The sequence below is a fragment of the Tupaia chinensis genome, unplaced genomic scaffold (genome assembly GCF_000334495.1).
Source record: "Tupaia chinensis unplaced genomic scaffold, TupChi_1.0 Scaffold000706_1, whole genome shotgun sequence".
Taxonomy (NCBI): Eukaryota; Metazoa; Chordata; class Mammalia; order Scandentia; family Tupaiidae; genus Tupaia; species Tupaia belangeri.
This window is the reverse complement of record NW_006160229.1, coordinates 6,030,997-6,049,692: the sequence shown is the minus strand read 5'-3', so window position 1 is coordinate 6,049,692 and position 18,696 is coordinate 6,030,997. Positions and strand designations below refer to the sequence as shown.

Here is an 18,696-nt window from a genome sequence, read left to right as displayed (position 1 = left end):
GGCCCTGTAATAACAACGGCTACCTTGTAATAATGAGAGGCACGACTCGCCGACACTCACCTCTGCAAGTTCGCCACTGTCCATTTCCTTCCTCACAACATAAAGGGGTTGATCCTGTCAGCAGCCGCACTGGACAGATGAGGCACCTGAGAGCCTGAGGTCGAATAAAGTGCCCCAAACGAGTCTGCCTGGCCCTGGAGCGCACTGCTCTGCCGGCCCGGCTAGCCGTCTCCCCTGTCAGACCGTGTCATCATTGCCAGGGGACGCCCTGACCTGGGATGCAGGGCATGACCCACGCAGGGTGAGAGTTGGGGTGGGAGACAGATCCTCTGAGTCCAGCTGTGATCACCAAGGAAACAGCCTTGCCATTGCCATGGAAACCACCTAAACTCTCCTGCTCTCACCTTCTCCATGGAGACCTGCAGCTGGAGAGAAGCTCCTTGAGTGGGAAGAGATTCCGCAGTGGGCGAGAGGGGGCACACCTGAGAAGCAGCACCCAGGCCTGGGACCTTGCCCTCTGCTGGGAACGTGAAGGCACTCCTGGAGCCTCGTGGAAGAACGTCCTCAAAGCCGGAACGTCCCCGGTTGTTAGGGTTGATAATAACCTATTTTTTTTAGAGAGAGATTTATTATTTTTGTGAGGTTTTTGCAATAGGGTGCGTGAGCTCGCCAGAGTTACAGAGAGAGACAGAGAGACGGAAAGGGAGAAATCAGCCCCTGGGGGGATGGCCACGCCGCAATCCCTTCTCCTCCATTCTCCTCTTGGGATCTTGGGCACGCACGCACACGTGCCTGGTGTGAGTTTAAGCCACCAGGTCCGGGACTTAGACTGTGGTCAACTATGTGGGAGCCCAGCAACATGGCAATTATGCCAACTACTGGTCCTGAAAGAGATTTTTGCCATAGAGTGCTTGCAGCAGAGTCAGAGAGAGACAGAAAGTGAGAAATTACCCCCCCCGGGGGGGGGGATGGCCATGCTGCTCCTTCTCCTCTATTCTCCTCCCAGGTTTTGGGCATGCATGCACATGCACCCGGTGTGAGGTTTAAGTTGCTGGGTTTGGGCCTTGAACTACGGTTGACTACATGAGAGTCTAGCAATGTAAGCATTATACCGTTTGCTGGCCCCAGTAATAACCTATTAATGAAGGTGGTTAGAATTGTTTTCTGAATTTATTTCCTGAGGCTGTCTTTTCTTTATGGAACCACTGATCAAACTAAAGGAAATCCCCAAATTTCCAGGTCTGGCAGATACAGAGATCTCCTAGGCCAGGTCTTCACTTTGTCTAGATTTGCTTCCAGCCTTTTGGATGATAAGGTGACAACAGTTGGGTGGCTCACATGGGTGACATCAGTGGGTCCCAGGCCTCCAGACTTCTAGGTCAGCACGAGTTCTTCAGGACAACGCTACAATTTAGAGTTGTCAGACTTACTTATGGAAATTAAGACTGTAAAGATTTTGAAATCTCATTTAATTTACAGAAGCAAGAGGCTGTGATGCTTAAGAGTAACCAGCCAGTGCACAAGGAGGGACTGACCAGGTAGAACAGTGGTTAAACTCTGTCCACAGAAAGCTAGATTCCATGTGGCATACTGTGGTTCAAATCCCTGCCCTGGTAGCTTGAAAAACATGCCAGATGTGTGTGCGATCATGCCCCAAATCCAGATGGGATACAGAAGTGGAGGAAAAAGAAAAAGAAATGGTGAATGATTTCTTTCTCTCTTTTGCACACACATAAGTTCACGTGCACACTGGCAATAAAAAAAATCCTCCCCTTCAAATAAAAAAAAATATATAAATATATATAAATATATATAGTGCACAATTAGATCAGACTTGCCGAGCTGAGACCCTGACTCCTTGGCGTGCTGCCATGCCAGCTTGGTCTCCCTCAGTCTTAGTTCTTTGGGTAGTAAAGTTGGGTTAATAATAGCACCACAGATGGCATACTGGTTATGTCACTAGACTCCCATGTAGTCGACTGTGGTTCGAGTCCCAGACCTGGTAGCATAAACCTCATGCTCGTGCATGTCCGTGTGTGCCCAAGATCCTGAGAGGAAAATGGAGGAGAAGGGATTGCGGTGTGGCCATCCCCCCGAGGGGTGATTTCTCACTTTCTGTCTCTCTGTCTCTATGGAGAGCATACACACCCTAGAGCAAAAACTCTCTCTCAAGAAAAAAAAAAATAGCATCTAGCAGGGTCACCAGATGGCATAGTGGCTATGTCGCTGGACTCCTGCATGATCGACCGGGGTTCTAGTCTCAGACCTGGTGACTTGAAAATCACATTGGGTGTGTGTGTGTGTGTGTGTGTGTGTATGCCCAAGATCCCAAGAGGAGAAGCTATTGTGGCATGGCCATCCCTCCGGGGGGTGATTTCTCACTTTCCCTCTTCGTGTCTGTCCAGCACCTCAACCACCACAACACCTGCCAGCCCCATGTTTTTGTCATCTTAACAGCCCTGATTAGCAAAACGTGTCCCCAGGCCCATGGTCAAAGAAGAGTGGTAGATTAGGTGCTTGGTGGCCATCCTGAACCTGGTAGGCCCTGGCTGCACAGCAGAGATCTTTCTGTGCGGGACTGGGCTCTTTGGGGAAATGAGAAGCACAGACACGGAACCCTTCCCTAGTCCCCTTCCTGTTTCTGCCGGGGACCTCAGGGTTAAAGCACACCAGCAGCCAGCTGAGGTCCAAGGCTCCTGGCCTGGGGTCTAGAGCCACTACCTGTGGGCAGAGCTGGCTGTTTGGGCTGCTCTGTTTCTGTGTGGCCATGCCCACGGCCACCCCATCTTCCCTGATAGAGGGCTGCTGCAGAGCAGGACCCAGATCTTCTCAGCAGAGGCTTATTTGGAGAGGGTTTTCTCCTCGTTAGTTTCCCTCTGGCTTTCCTTACTGGGACTTGGGTGGGAGAAGCAGTAGGAGGATCAACCAGCAGACTCAGAGCCAAGAGGCCTGACGATAACAGGTTCTAGTGGGAAAAGCACTCAGAGTCAGAATGAGTAAGCAAGTTCTTATCGGGCCTTGGTTTTTCTTTCCTTTATAGCAGGGGCAATCCTAGCCATCTTGCAGATTTGAGGAAATAATACTTTAACTAAGATTGCTATTGCTCATTCAGGAGTGGGTGGGTCCAGATTTTGTGGGGCCCATTGAATCTGAAGGGCCCTTTTTAAGAAAGGAGGATACAATTATACAAATATTGAATTATCAGAAAAGTCATGATGCATTTTTGCATAGAAAAACACATCATAACTTTTCCAACAACCCAATACATTAAATAGAAAGGAAGCCACAGCTGGATCCCACTTGCCCAGCTGCACTATTTGAGCTCCAGACCCAATGGCTTGAAAAACATGCTGTGTTGGGACCAGTAGGTGGCATGGTGGTTAGGATGCTGGATACTCCCATGTGGCCGACCATGGTTCAAGTCCTGGACCTGGTGGCTTGCTTTTTCACTTTCCCTGTCTGTCTCTGGTCAAATTAAATAATAATAACAAATAAAATGAATTAAGTAGTTATTTAAAAAAAGATATCTTCTAAAAATCCTTTTCTCTTTCTACTACTACTCTCTTAGAAGGTCCTAAACTCTTATTACCTAAACAGTCACAGTTGCCATCTCTGTGGACTTTTAAATCCTCTCTAGTCTAGACAGGTCTTTCTAAAATAGAAATCCAATGTCAGGTCCCTGGTTAGAATCCTTCTATGACCTTTTAAAAAATAAATTGTTTATTTAATTAATTTTATTTGTTATTTATTTATAACCAGAGAGAGATAGTAGAGAAAGGGAAAGTGAGAAAGCAAGCCACCAGGTCCAGGACTTAACCACAGTCAGCCATGTGGGAGTCCAGTGCCTTAGCCACCATTCCGTATGCCAGCCCCACCTTCTATGACTTTTGTTTTTGGGATAAAGTCCACACTCCCTTCCTCAACATGCAAGATCTTTTATGATTCAGCTCTTGCTGATCTTTCAAACCTCAATTCTTATTACTTTATAAGCCAGCTAGACTGAAAGACTTGAAGTTCCCTGAATGGGCTATGTTCTTTCCTTCTTCCTTGACTAGTTATATCTCACTATTCCCCTACCTGGAATATACCCTTTTTTTCTGTTTTGTTATCTGCTCAAGTGACTCTTCTCAAAAGACTTCTATAATGCCCCACTGCCTTAGGCTTGGAATGTGTTACTTTTCTGTTTTTATAACACCTCGTATATATATATATCCTATAATTGTTTATTTGGTCTGTTTTCGCTAATTGGACTGAGAACTCTTTGAAGGAGATACCCTATTTTCGTCTTTGAATAGGATTCCCCGAGGGACCTAGTATAATACTCCATTAGTATATTTAAAAATAATGGTGGTAAGAACGAAAGATGACAGGAAGGTAAAACGTAGCTATAGTGGTATGCTATGTATCTTGGTGTTAAGGAAAGTTCCACAAATGGGGTTCAATTTGCAATAGAGGTATATCCATACAATGGAATATTATTTGGCTATAAATATGAAGTTCTGATACTTGGTATGACATGGATAACCTGGGTCAGCTCCATGGACTAGTAGTTAAGAGAGTCAGATCCCATGTGGCTGATCACAGTTTGATACCCAGCCCTGACAGCTTGACAGAAATGCCAGGTGTGTGTGCATGTGTGCCCAAAATTATGACAAGATGGAGAAATGGAGAAAGGATTATGATATGACCACGCCCCATTGAGGGTATATTCTCAGTATGTCTCTAGTGATTGCGCACATCCTCTGGCAATTTAAAAGCATGAATAAGTCTTGAAAACATTATGTTAAGAAGCCAAACAGAAAAGGCATGTATTATAGGATTCCATTTATGTGAAATATCCAGAATACACAAATTCATAGAGAAAGATTAGTGGTTTCCCAGGGTTGTGGAATAGGGGAGTAGAGAATGACTACTAGTAAATATGGGGGTTTCTTTCTGGAATGATAAAAATGTTTTGAAATTAAGTTGTGGTGATTGATAGACAGCTTTGTGAATATACTACAGACCACTGAATTATAATCTAAAAGGATAAGTTTTATGATATGTGAATTTGAGCTCAATAAAACCATTATGAAATGACTGTAGTTGACTAATATTGTTTTTTAAAATATAATTATTTGTTTAATTAAAAAAAATTTTTGGCGAGGTTTTTGCTATACGGCACGTGTGCTCGCCAGAAAGACAGACAGATGCAGAGAGACAGAAAGCGAGAAATCAACCCCCAGGAGGGTATGGCCATGCCACAATCCCTTCTCCTTCATTCTCCTCTCAGGATCTTGGGCACACATGGACACGCACCCAGCGTGAATTTAAGCCACTGGGTCCAGGGCTCAAACCGTGGTCGACTACATGGGAGTCTAGCAACATAGCTATTATGCCAACTGGTGGTCCCATTATTTATTTAATTTTATTTGTCATTATCATTATTCTTAAATTTGCTACAGGGTACATGTGCTCGTCAGAGAGAGACAGAGAGAGAGAGGGAGGGAGAGGCAAAGTGAGTGAGAAAGCAAGCCGCCAGGTCCAGGACCTGAACTGTGGTCAGCCATGAGGGAGTCCAGGACCTTAACTACCACACCATCTACTGGCCCCTTTATCAGTATAGTTTTATAGTACCTAGAACATTGTGCACATCTGAATAGCAGTAGAACGATCCAGACAAGATCCTGACAGTATGTTGATCTTATAGCATCTGATTCAGGATTTCTATTCCATGCTTTGATTTTTAAACAGATATTTTAATATTCAAATCTGACCTGTTAGTAGAAAAACTCAGCCAATCTACAAATATTACTGACTTTTCAATTTGTTAAATGTGTATTATTTGACCTGCCATGTGCTTTGGGAATAAACTTGGGAAGTGTAATTGATGGGCAGAGGTGGAAAAAAAAAAATATATATATATATTGCTACAGGGTGCATATGCTTATCAGAGAGCGGGAAAGTGAGAAACAACCCTCTGGGGAATGGCCATGCCAGAATTCCTTCTCCATTCTCCTCCTGGAATTTTGGGCATACATGCACATACATACCTGGTGTGATTTTTCAGGCCACCAGGTGTGCGACTCATATCATGGTCACCTATGTGGGAGTCCAGTGCTTTAACCACCATGCCACCTGCTGGCCCAGGAAAACACGTTTCTAACATGATTGTGCTGTTGGGTTGGGATCCTTTAGAGTATATTCTGTGTACAGATGATTAGAAGGTATTTTTCTCATTTTTAAAGCCTTCTTACCACTTATTATATTGCTCTTGTAATATAGTGATCTGTGCTGTTAGCCTAGGGAATATTTTTCTCTCCTGTGTTCTACTGGATTATATGATGTTTGCTCTTGGACATTTGGATTTAGTAATTCTTCAGAATGTAACTGCATTCAGTCTAAAAACAGGTTCTGAACTACAAGTGACTAAGGGATTTTCTGTCATCAAGCCAGACATATGTGTGGGCTACAAAAGAAGTGATCTCTGTTTAAAAGAAGTGCTTATGTTGTTCTTTTATTTATAGGTCTTTTGGTGGGCCTTGTGCTTCGGTATGGCATTCATGTTCCAAGTGACGTAAATAACGTAACCCTGAGCTGTGGAGTGCCATCAAGTCCAACTACCTTATTGGTAAACGTTAGTGGAAAATTTTACGAGTATACGCTGAAAGGAGAGATTAGTTCACATGAACTCAATAACGTTCAAGATAATGAAATGCTTCGAAAGGTAAGTTCTTAGTTAAAGAGAATCTTTGATTTTTTTAAAAAAAGTGTGTAACTAGCAACAAAACGATTTAGAACAAAAACAAGGAATTTTAAATGATTTTAAAATAATTAACCTAAGAGCCAGCCCCATAACATAGCAGTTAAGCCCTGTGCATGGAAAGCTAGATCTCACATGGCCAAGGACAGTTCAAGTCCTGGCCCTGGTAGCTTGAGGAACAGCATGCTGGCACATGAGCATGCTTGCCCAGAATCCTAACAGAATAGAGAAATGGAGGAAAAGGGATTGCAGCGTGCCCATGCCCGCAGTGGCAGGGCGTTATTTTCTCTCTCCGTCTTTCTTTTTCTCTCTGTATGTATGTCTATGGCCAGCACACACACCTTCTGGCAATATAATTATTTCAAATTAGTCTCTTAAAATGGGGTAAAACCTCAGTTAACAAATGTAATGTAAGGAAATGAATCTGTTTGTATATCTCATTTTCTGGTTGCGGCTAAGTACTGTAACCCTTTCTGTTTCACTGTGCGTTGTTTGCAATTATTGTAATAAATGGTGGCTGAGTTTGAGTTAAGCAGAATTTATAAGCATTTCTTTCTTTCTGTAGGAGGTTCTTATAGTTTTATAGTACTTCAGCACATTGGGTTTCTTCAATACTATTTAGAATATTCCACTAATATTCCTCCGGATTCTTTCTTACCCTCATTGTATTCTACACTAGACATAACTTAATCTTTCTTTGATTCATAATCTTGCTCAACTTCAGGGGCCTTAGCATGAGTCTTATTGTACCATACCGTACATAAAGCTTCATGTGGGAGGTTGGGTTGTAGTCCTGCCGGCTCCCAGACATTCCTGGAGCTGTTTCTTCTGTCCCCCCGTAGTTTTTCTCCAGAAGCTTTTCAGCACTACTTTCAAGAAGCTTTTCAGCACTACTTTGCTCCTATTTCTGTTTTCACCCACCTGTGGCTGTTTGCCTCTACTTTTCCTGTCTACTACACAGGCGGGAGTTGACTATTATAGTTTTCTCCGTGGTGTTCCTGACCATCTTGAATACTTTTAAAATTTCATATGAATTTAAAGTTTGCTTTGCAGCAAGACTTCTTTCTACTTGTGGAAAATTCCAGTTTCTTAGATGTTCTAGGAAGTGAAGCTTTTAGCTTGGGCATGCATGTAGCTGCTTTGAGTTTATATCAACTTCTACTGTAGCCCTATGAACAGAAGGGGGCGTCTGCATTATCATAATGAGTAAGTCTTAAAATGAGTGGGCTGCCAGAACTAGAAATCTGAATTGTACAGCAACATTTTACTACAATATTATGCACTTTAGAGATGGTTCCTATGTAAGAAGTTTGTTTGCTTTTGTAAAAATAATGCTGTGTCCAAAAATTGATGTCACTAGTTTTGGCCCTTTTATTTAAAAGTATGTTCTTGCTTTCTCCTATTTTTTCTTCCAATTTGCCAGAGGGCATGTGTGCTTGCCAGAGAGAGTTGGAGAGACAGAAGGAGAAAGCACTACCAAGGGGCATGCTCATGCTGAGATTCCTTTTTTCTCCATCCTGCTGAGATTTTGGGTGCATGAACATATGCTCCCAGAATGGTTTTCAGCCATTGGGTTTGGGAATCAAACTGTATGGTCGGCCATGTGGGTCTGGCCCCCTTAATGATTAGACAATGGAGCCAGCCTGCTTTTAAACATGATGGCACTGATATTTTAACACACCTTCCATAGATATGGCTTAATGACTATTCCAACACTATCTCCTTGTCATTTGGTTGAGAAGTAGAACAACAACTATCCTATATGAAATACTTGTAAGTTACCACAGTAATGTTTTTGCTTTTGACCAGTTTATCATGTCATCATTTTTCTTTTTGATTATTTGATTATGTCATATGAGGTCTTCTAAGGGCATTCATCTAAAAGAACTCTTTATTTTAACAGGTTACTATTGATCCAGAAGTATTTTTCAACATATTACTTCCTCCTATCATATTTTATGCAGGTTACAGTTTGAAAAGGGTAAGTGCTCTTGTTTTTCATATACTTTGAACGGCCTTAAGCTCCCTGAGCTGTATAGTAGTTGACACTTCAGAAACAGGTGGTTATTTCCAGATTTCCCTCCCTTCTTTTCTCTTTTTACTTTATATTTTTTTCTTTAATTGAAACACCTTCTAGAGGTTATTTTATTTTATTGTTATTTTTAGGATTTTGCCATAGGGCATGTCTGCTTGCTGGAGAGAGACAGAGGGAGTCAAAGAGAGGGAAAAGTGAGAAATTACTCTCTGGCGGGTAGCCATGTCACAATCTCCTCCATTCTTCTCTCGAGATTTTGGGCACACAAGAACACATGCTTGGCATGATTTTCAAGCCACTGGGTCCACGACTTGAATCGCAGTTGGCCACGTGGGAGTCTAGCACCTTAACCATCACACTAACTGCCGGCCCCCTTTTTTTATCCTTTTTAAATGCCAAAATGTGTGCCTGTGCAAGTATGCTTTCTCTTACTTATTTCTTCTAGTGAATGATGCATTTAATGTTAGCATAGTTCACTAGAATAGAAAATCTTTTCTTTTTCGAATGAGTCATACAAATTCTAACACTGAGTAACTTTTTCTTTTGTTCATCAGAGACATTTCTTTCGAAACCTTGGGTCTATCCTAGCATATGCTTTTCTTGGGACAGCAATTTCTTGTTTTGTCATTGGGTAAGTATTTGAGGCTTAAAATACCTTTTACCCTTCACAGTATAATTTAAAAATAATACATTTTTTATGTATTTGGTATTGTATTACTGAGTGAGTCTAAGGTCTTTTGTAGTAAAATGCAGTAAGTTACTTGAATTTTCCTTAAGATCAAGGTATTACCCTGTTTAAATGAAAAGAATTAAATTTGGAATTAGTCACAAAATCCTGAGTAGATCCATTTTTTTTTTTTGCGAGAGATTTTTTTTGCTATTGGGTGTGTGCGCTCGCCAGACAGACAGACAGAGACAGAGACAGAAAGCGAGAAATCACCCCCCAGGGGGGATGGTCACGCCGCAATCCCTTCTCCTCCATTCTCCTCTCGGGATCTTGGGCACGCACGCACACACGCCTGGTGTGAGTTTAAGCCACTGGGTCCGGGACTTGAACCGCGGTCGACTGCATGGGAGTCCAGCGACATAGCCATTATGCTAACTACTGGTCCCATAGTTTCATCATCTTCTTCTTGCTTTAACTTCTTTAACAGTTGATTTCTTTTTCCTAAAGTAGAAATGTGTTTATTGAACAGGTCAATAATGTATGGCTGTGTAACACTGATGAAAGTAACTGGACAACTTGCAGGGGATTTCTACTTTACTGATTGCTTGCTATTTGGCGCCATTGTATCAGCAACTGATCCAGGTATGTTTTCTGTGTGTGGAGCTTAAGAGCAGAAGGGACAGTGTTTTGCAGTCAAAGCACATGTGAGTATTTCTTTCTTCAAGGCATAGAATTCATTAGGTACTTCCCTACTATTATACTTCCCAGTTGTGGAGGGAAAAACAAAATGCATGATTCCTTTTGGCTTAAGCAAACACTTTTTATTATTATTATTTCTTTTTTATTATATTCACCTATTACTGGTCCACAGATTGATGCTGTTTAGATAAGGGCTATAAGGTATTTTCTTCAGAAATTCATGTTGGTTTCTATCTCCAGTGATTAGGTATAGAAAAAGAACTAGATTATAGATTAGTTTAATTGGGTAATCATGATACACTTCCTTTCAAACTTATGATTGTTAGATGGTAGCTGTGCTAATACACATATGATTTTGGATCATTGGTGGTCTTTAATATATATTTAATGATTATTTTAAAAAATTGCCCTTCTGTTTGTGAAATTATTTTGATATTAACACGGCTTGCCCCCCTGTGCCTTTAGTGTCAGATTCTCCAAAATGTTGTGTTATAGAATGAATTCCACTTCACTGAGTTAGGTTTTAGTTGAAAAATAAGATAGTATTGGTAAGCCTAATAGCCATATTCAAATAAGGAATTTGGAGAAAATGTAGGATGAAAAGGTCAGATAGGAACATAGACTGAAGTTGGAATTTTTTTTAAGAATTATTCTTATTTAACTTTATTTATTTTTCAACTAATTACTTTATTTTTACCAGGGAGGGACAGAGAGAGAGGGAGAGAGGGAGAAAGTGAGAAAGTAAGCTGCCAAGTCTGGGACTCGAACCATGGTCGGCCATGTGGAAGTCTAGTGCCCTTAACTACTATGCCACCTGCTGGCCCTAGACTGAAGCTTTTGATCTTAGGATGAAAGTTTCCTTTTACCATACTTTTAGGACCTTGGTAGAGATTTGTTATACTTTAACTTTTTTAAAAGCAATTATTTATTTAATTTTTATTTATTCATTCATTTATTTTAATTTGATGAGAGAGAGAGAGAAAGTAAGAAAGCAAGCCACCAGGTCTGGGACTTGAACCATGGTCAGCCATATGGGAGTGTCCAGTGCCTTAACCATTACACCACCTGCTGACTCCTAACTTTTTCTAATGGGTTAATGGGTTGTGTGGCATGGGGTGGGGGAAGAGGTAATTTTGGCTGACTCTTCCCATTATGGTCCTCTGTCTCAGCCTCTGAGTTAGCTAGGATTACAGGCATATATCATTTCACCCAGCTTATTTAGATTGGTCTAGAAACTGAACCCAGGCATCTCAGGTGGCCCCAGCCTCATGCACCAAAACCCTATTGCTAATGCCAATGCAGCTGGGCCTTGGTTTATCATTTGACCTTGTATGTTAACCATCTTCTTTAATTGTCATCCAGCACAGTTAAATGTAGAATCCTAAGGTTATCGTTCAATTCCTGTGTTAACTCAGAAAATACAAGGCATTCTGGAAAGGAGAAAAATGAATTTCATAATATGTAAGAGGTGATTTTAAAAGATCAGTCAGAGGGCCATTTTAGAGAGACATTTGTACAGTTGGGCATTTTTTTAAAAAAAGAATTATTTTATTTAACTTTATTTATTTTATTTTGACCAGAGAAGGACATAGCGGGGGCAGGGGAGGGGTGTGTGTGTGAGAAAATTAGCAACTAGGTCCAAGACTCAAACCATGGTTAACCACATGGGAGTTCAGCGCTTTTAATCATCATGCCACCTGCTGGCTTCAGTTGGGCATTTTTTTAAAACTGGAAATCATATGGCTTCCTTAAAGACCACCAATGCTACTCCCTTATTGTTTATAACAGCTATCATTATTAATATGAACGTAGATATATTTTGCAAGGAGCCAGTAGTCCCGGTTTCTGTTATATATTTTGCAGGGAGCCAGTAGGCCCGGTTTCTGTGTCCTCTCAGTAGAAGCAAGCTCTTCAGCTGTTCAGAGCCTAAGAGAAATCTAGGTCAATGGAACTAGCTATGTGATTTAAAGCTTCTGGTTTTGTTTTGGTGGGAGTATTGCCTGAGTGGCTCAAGCAAAAATCTTCTGCTTAGATGAAGTTGGACATTTATATTTTTTTCTGAATTATGTAGGCACATGCCCCAATTCTGTTATTTTGGAATTAACTTGCTAGAAGGGGAGATTTTATGCAGAAATGCTTTGCAATATAAATTGTATCTTTTAACATACAAATTTCTTGTTTTTACTGTTGGCATTTGAAGAAGCTCTCCCATCTCCAGTTAGATTAATCTTTCATGTGTGCTTAGGTTTATTTAGTTAGAGAGCTGTACATGACTCAGCAATTAAAGTTATGGTACAATTTCAATCTCATCTGATTTTCTAACAATTCTCATATATTTACTTTACTAAAAGTAGGATTTTTCTCTTCATCTAAAACTGTAATATCCTGATAGTTGGCTTTTCATTAAGTCAAATGTAGCAGCTGTAATTCTGGTTATAAATTTTACTCCAACTGAAAACTAAACCCTTATTTTCATTTCTTACTGTCTTTGCTAAACCGGTGTGCTTGCAATTTGCAAGTCAAATAGAAGTGAGTTGTAAGGCTCCAAGAAAAAAATGATGAAAAGCAGGAGATGCTTTTCATTATATTCTTCATTAAAGATTAATGATGACTTGGTCTGTAAGAAATTCTGAATATATTCTTTTATATGGAAAAGAAATATACAAGATTTTAAACATTGTGCATGAAGAGGGTAGACCAACTCAGTCCTCTAAGGTTATTTTCAGCTCTTTCTTAGAGCATCTATAATACGTAAGAGAATATTTATTAGCATTAAATTCAAAGAGGAAAAAAGGAATTTCTAAATAACTCTTGTAATTATCTATTGAGGAAAATAAGGGTATATTTGTAATATCTGAATATTCCTCTGACTCTTTCTATCGTTAGTGACTGTTCTTGCCATATTTCATGAGCTTCAAGTTGACGTCGAACTCTATGCACTTCTTTTTGGTGAAAGTGTCCTCAATGATGCTGTTGCCATAGTGCTCTCCTCGTAAGTATTTTTTTTCTTATTATAGTCTTAATGTTAAATATGAGAGTTCTAGGAACTAAAAGACATTTATTAGATAAAGTGCATTATGAGTGGAAACAATTGGAAGAATGACATTCTTTTTTCCTCTTTTTTTTTTCCCCTATGGGACGCATGCGCTCGCCAGAAAGACAGAGAGACACAGAGAGACAGAAAGCGAGAAATCACTGTCCCCCCCCGCCCCCCGCCAGGGGTGATGGCCACGCCACAATCCCTTCTCCTCTGTTCTCCTCTAGGGATCTCACACACGCACCTGATAAAAAGCCACCAGGTCTGGGACTTGAACTGCAGTCGACTACATGGGAGTCCAGCGACATAGCCATTACGCCAACTGCTGGTCCCTCTTTTTTCCTCTTGAAGAAATATATACTTTATAGATATCTTTAAAAATGTGGAGAAGATAAAGGAAGGACAAAAATGATAGGTACTCCCACCACCTAAAGACAATTACTGTAAACATTCTAGGGTATTTCCTTTTTCTCTTTTTCTGCATATGATATTTTCATATAGATTGTAGTGTCATATAACTTTGTATTTTTGTTTTAACATTTTCACATGAACACCTTATATTTTATAATAAGATTTAATTTTTGAACAGATAACATATTCATGGTACAAAATCAAAACTGTACAAAAAAGTTATACCCAAAAAAGCCATTTTCTTACTCCTATCCTCATCTACTTATGCCCCCAGCCCCATATAGACAGCCATTTATAGTAATTTTGTACATTTCCTAATATTTTTTTATCCAAATGCAAGTATAATTATGAATAAATATTTAGCTCTCGTTTCTTATTTTCATCTTTTAAAAAATATGTCTGAGGATTTGCACTCACCAGAGAGGGAAAATGTCCCCTCAATAGGGCATGGCCACACTGCAATCCCTTTTCCTTTTCTCTGTCCCATCAGGATTTTGGGTGTGGTCACACATGTACCTGGCACATTATTCAAGCTGCTGGGGATGGGATATGAACCTTGGTTGGCTGTGTGGAATCCAGCTCCTTTAACCACTAAACTATGGGGCTGGTCCTCCTTTCTTATTTTAAAAGTAGACTACTATATATGTTTTGTTATATAAGTAAATTTATTCTCTTTGTGAACTGCACTGTGGCTTATTCTCTCAGTCTCTTATTGCTGCACACTGGAAGGGTTGTCAGTTCATTGCTTTCCCAAAACGATGCTGCAGTGATTAGCTGACTTCATTTTGTGGATGCCCAGGTATATTGATAGAATAGATTCTCAGCGGTGAGATTGGTGGGTTAAGGGCAAATATATTTGAAAATTTTGTTTAACATTGCTAAATTGCCTGTCAAAGGGATTATACCACTTGACACTTTATTACCATATTATGGGAGTGTCTGTTTCCTCACATCTTCACCAACAGAATGTTTGTCAGATTTTTATGTTTTTGCCAACTTGGCCATTGAGATCTCATCATACTTTAATTCGTGCTTCTCTTATGTAACATAATCATTTTATAAACATTTTTAATTTTTAGAAGTGTTAATATACTTCTTTTTTTTTAAAGTTTTTGCTATATGGCATGTGTACTCACCAGAGAGAAGGGGAAAGCGAGCAATCATTCCACAGGAGGATGGGCATGTTGCAATTCCTCTTTCAGACTCCTCTCTGGATTTTGGCCAGGCACACACATGTACCCAGCATGATTTTCAAGGCATCACATCCAGGACTCAAACAGCATAGCCAGCCATGTGGGATCCAGCACCTTAATCTCCATGACACCTGCTGGCCCCATAGAAGTGTTAGTAATTTTTAATTATTCAAGGCAAATATCAAATGAGTACCATCTTTTATCTGATTATAGAAATTACTACAGGGAACCAGCAGTTAGGGTAATGGCTATGTCGCTGGACTCCCACATAGTCGACCACGGTTCACGTCCCAGAACCGTTGGCTTGAACTCACGCTGGGTGCGTGTGCGTGCGTGCCCAAGATCCCGAGATGAGAATGGAGGAGAAGGGATTGTGGCATGGCCATCCCCCCTGGGGAGTGATTTCTCGCTTTCTGTCTCTAATGTCGCTCTCTGTCTGTCTGGCGAGCGCATGCGCCTTATAGCGAAAATCTCTCCAAAAAAAAAGAAATTACTACACATGTCATTTTGAGGTTTTTGCAGGTAGCAGAATGGGTCTTCTGCACCTCTGAGGAGCTTAATCTTGCTTATGCACTCTTACTAAGCAAGTGTCTAACCTCCATAAACAGTTGACTTTACTTCATAGCGGAACTTTCTGTGAAAGAGAAGTAAGACCCCTTTACATTTTCTCTCTCCTTTAAAAAAAAATCACTACAAGGCATGTGTGCTCACCAGAGTGATACAGAGAGAGAAAGTGATATGACACCCCGGAGGGGATGGCCACACCACAATTCCTTCTCTTTCATTCTCCTCTTGAGATTTTGGGTACGCACACACATGTACCCAGCATGTTAAATTTTAAGTTGCTGGGTCAAGGGCTCGAACTGTCCAGTCGGGTGTGGAGGATCCAGTTACCTTAACCACCGTGTTGCCAGTTGACCTGACATTTTCTTTTTTTTTAAATTTCTTTTGTTAATTTCCACTTTGTTGACTATAAAGGAGTCATAACTCATTGGCTCTGATTTGTGTAACCTGATTTCTCCTGTTATTTTACTGCGAAGTGGAAGATTATCCTTTCTGAGATATAAAATGAATTCTTTAAAGTGGTGTATGAAAATATACAAAAGTTTGGGACCAGCAGTTAGTCTAATGGCTATGTCGCTGGACTCCCATGTAGTTGACCACGGTTCACGGCCTGGACCAGGTGGCTTAAAACTCACGCCGGGCGCGTGTACGTGCATGCCCAAGATCTCGAGAGGAGAAGGGATTGCGGCGTGGCCATCCCCCATGGGGGGTGATTTCTCGCTTTCTGCCTCTCTGTCTCTCTGTCTCTCTCTGTCTGGTGAGCGCACGTGCCCTATAGCGAAAACCTCTCCAAAAAAGAAAAAAAATACAAAAGTTCAAACCTTTTTTTTTTTTTTTGGAGAGATTTTTGCTATAGGGCGCGTGTGTTCGCCAGACAGAGAGAGACATAGAGACAGAAAGCAAGAAATCACCCCCCAGGGGGAAGGTCATGCTGCAAACCCTTCTCCTCAGTTCTCCTCTCAGGATCTTGGGCACTCACGCACATGCGCCCAGCGTGAGTTTTAAGCCACCAGGTCCGGGATGCGAACCCCGGTCAACTATGTGGGAGTCCAGCGACATAGCCATTACTCTAACTGCTGGTTCCCTGAACCTTTTTTTTTGTGAATGCACTGTTTGTAGATGTCCCCCCCCCTGCCATATTTTTTGCCAGAATTTTTTACAGCTGTGTACAAGTAATATAAATTTAAGAACTAAAACCCAAAGGTTATACTAATATTCGCACTGAAAGTGAGCACCTTCAATGACAGAAGGTATAAAATGAAAGTTATAGATTATCTGACGGGTGGAAGAAATGGATAGCATGATTGCAACTTTTGAGTTCTATAAAAATGAAGGTACAAAGATGGTTGTTTTTCAGTACATAGGTATGTGTGAGATCACCAGCACTAGTGAAGAGAATAAGTTACAGGCATTTGCATACCATTAGCATCGATTCTCTATTCTAGACAATTATTATTCTACTTGATCATCTTATTAATAAGTGCTCATTAGTTGTAAGTGTTCATTATCTTAGTGGATTAACTGCTGAGATATGACATCAACCCTAAATTCACATTTAACTGTTGTAAATGGTACGGTGAAGAGGCTTTCAGTACATTCAGAATGTTGTATAACCATCACAACCATCATTGTTATCTTAGTCTGTTATTACATTGCTATTAGAGATACCTGAGACTGAGTGATTTATAAAGAATAGAGGTTTGGGGCTAGCAGATGGCATGGAGGTTAAGATGGCTGGACCCCACATAGCCAACTGAACAGTTCAAGTCCTGGACCCGGTAGCTTGAAAAACATGCCTGACATATGTGCATGCATGACCCCAATTTTTTTTTTTTTGGAGAGGTTTTCGCTATAGGGCGCATGTGCTCGCCAGACAGACAGACAGAGACATAGAGACAGAAAGCGAGAAATCACTCCCCAGGGGGGATGGCCACGCCACAATCCCTTTTCCTTCATTCTCCTCTCAGGATATCTTAGGCACGCACGCACATGCGCCCAGCGTGAGTTTTAAGCCATCGGGTCTGGGACGCGAACCGCGGTCGACTACGTGGGAGTCCTGCCCAAAATCTTGAAAGGAGAATGGAGGAGAAGGTACTGTGGCATGGCCATCCCCTTGGGGAGTGATTTTTCATTTTTCCTCTCTTTCTGTCTCTGTCTCTCTCTGGCAAGCACACACACCCTATAACAAACATAAAAAAAAAAAGAATAAAACAATAGAGGTTTCTTTGACTCATTATTCCTGTGTGGAAAGTACAGTGCCACGCAGCTGGCATCCAGCTGGCTACAACATGCCTGACAGAAGCTGAGAGGATGGTGGGTACACACAGTAACAACCCACTGTCATGAGGCTTAATCCCTTCTTATGAGAATTAGAACTCATCCAGTCTTTCACAAGACACCATTAATCCATTCACAAGACTGGTGCCTCTATGATCCCGTGACCATGATCCAGTCACCACCCACTTGCCATCACTTCCTCTCACACTGTTATATTTGGGACTAGTTTCCAAAACATGAACCTCTGGGAACAAACCATTATCTAAACTGTAACAACAATGTAATTCTGGAATATTTGCATTACTGCATAGAGAAACCCTGTAACCTGTTAACCAACATCTCCTTATCCAGCCTCTCCCACCGCCCTGCTTTGAGAGTATAGCGATAGGATAATTTTTACAAGCAGATTTTGTAGGCTAGTGGGTATGATCATTAAAAAATCAAGAGATATCCTCATGTTTCCTTCCAAAAATGTAATAGAGACCTTTTTCAAAATAGTTGAATAATATATAAAAAGAGCTGCAGCAGTGCCAGCAAGTAGTGTGATGGTTAAGGTGCTGGATCCCTACATGGCTGACCGTGGTTTGAATTCTGGACTTGGTGGCTTGAAAATCATGCTGGGTGCATGTGTGCATGCATGTACAAACTCCCAAGAGAAGAATGAAGGAGGAGGGATTGCAGTGTGCCCTCCCCACCCTCGGGTATGATTTCTCACCTTCCCTCTCTATAGCTTTCTGCCACGTGCATGTACCTTATGGGAAAAATCTAAAATACAACAGCAACAACAAAAATTGCTGCAGGTATGGTAATACTCTAAGAATGGTGCACAAGGAAATAGTTCAAAATATATTAAAAAAAACCCACAAAGATGTTCTTTCACACTGTCATTTATAGTAGCAAAAATATTAGAGACAATTTATAGATGTCTAGCAGTGTGGAGATAGTTAAATAAAATATGCTATATCCATTTGGATCATTTTTAAGAAAGAATTATTTTATTTAACTTTATTTCCTTACTGTTTTTTGTTTGTTTGTTTGTTTGTTTGTTTAATTTGACCAGAGAGGGAAAGA

At 40.9% G+C, this 18,696-nt stretch overlaps 1 protein-coding gene across 1 annotated transcript in view; it reads left to right on the top strand.

Moving 5' to 3' along the window:
* Window positions 1-18,696, top strand: part of SLC9A6 (solute carrier family 9 member A6) — a gene marked incomplete at its 5' end in the record, with an annotated part of 89,129 nt that overhangs the window by 23,644 nt on the left and 46,789 nt on the right. Inside the window, 2 exons of the mRNA XM_027776671.1 lie at window positions 9,974-10,086; window positions 13,030-13,135. Of these exons, the coding sequence (XP_027632472.1) occupies window positions 9,974-10,086; window positions 13,030-13,135 (219 nt within the window). The remainder of the gene's footprint in view (window positions 1-9,973; window positions 10,087-13,029; window positions 13,136-18,696) is intronic.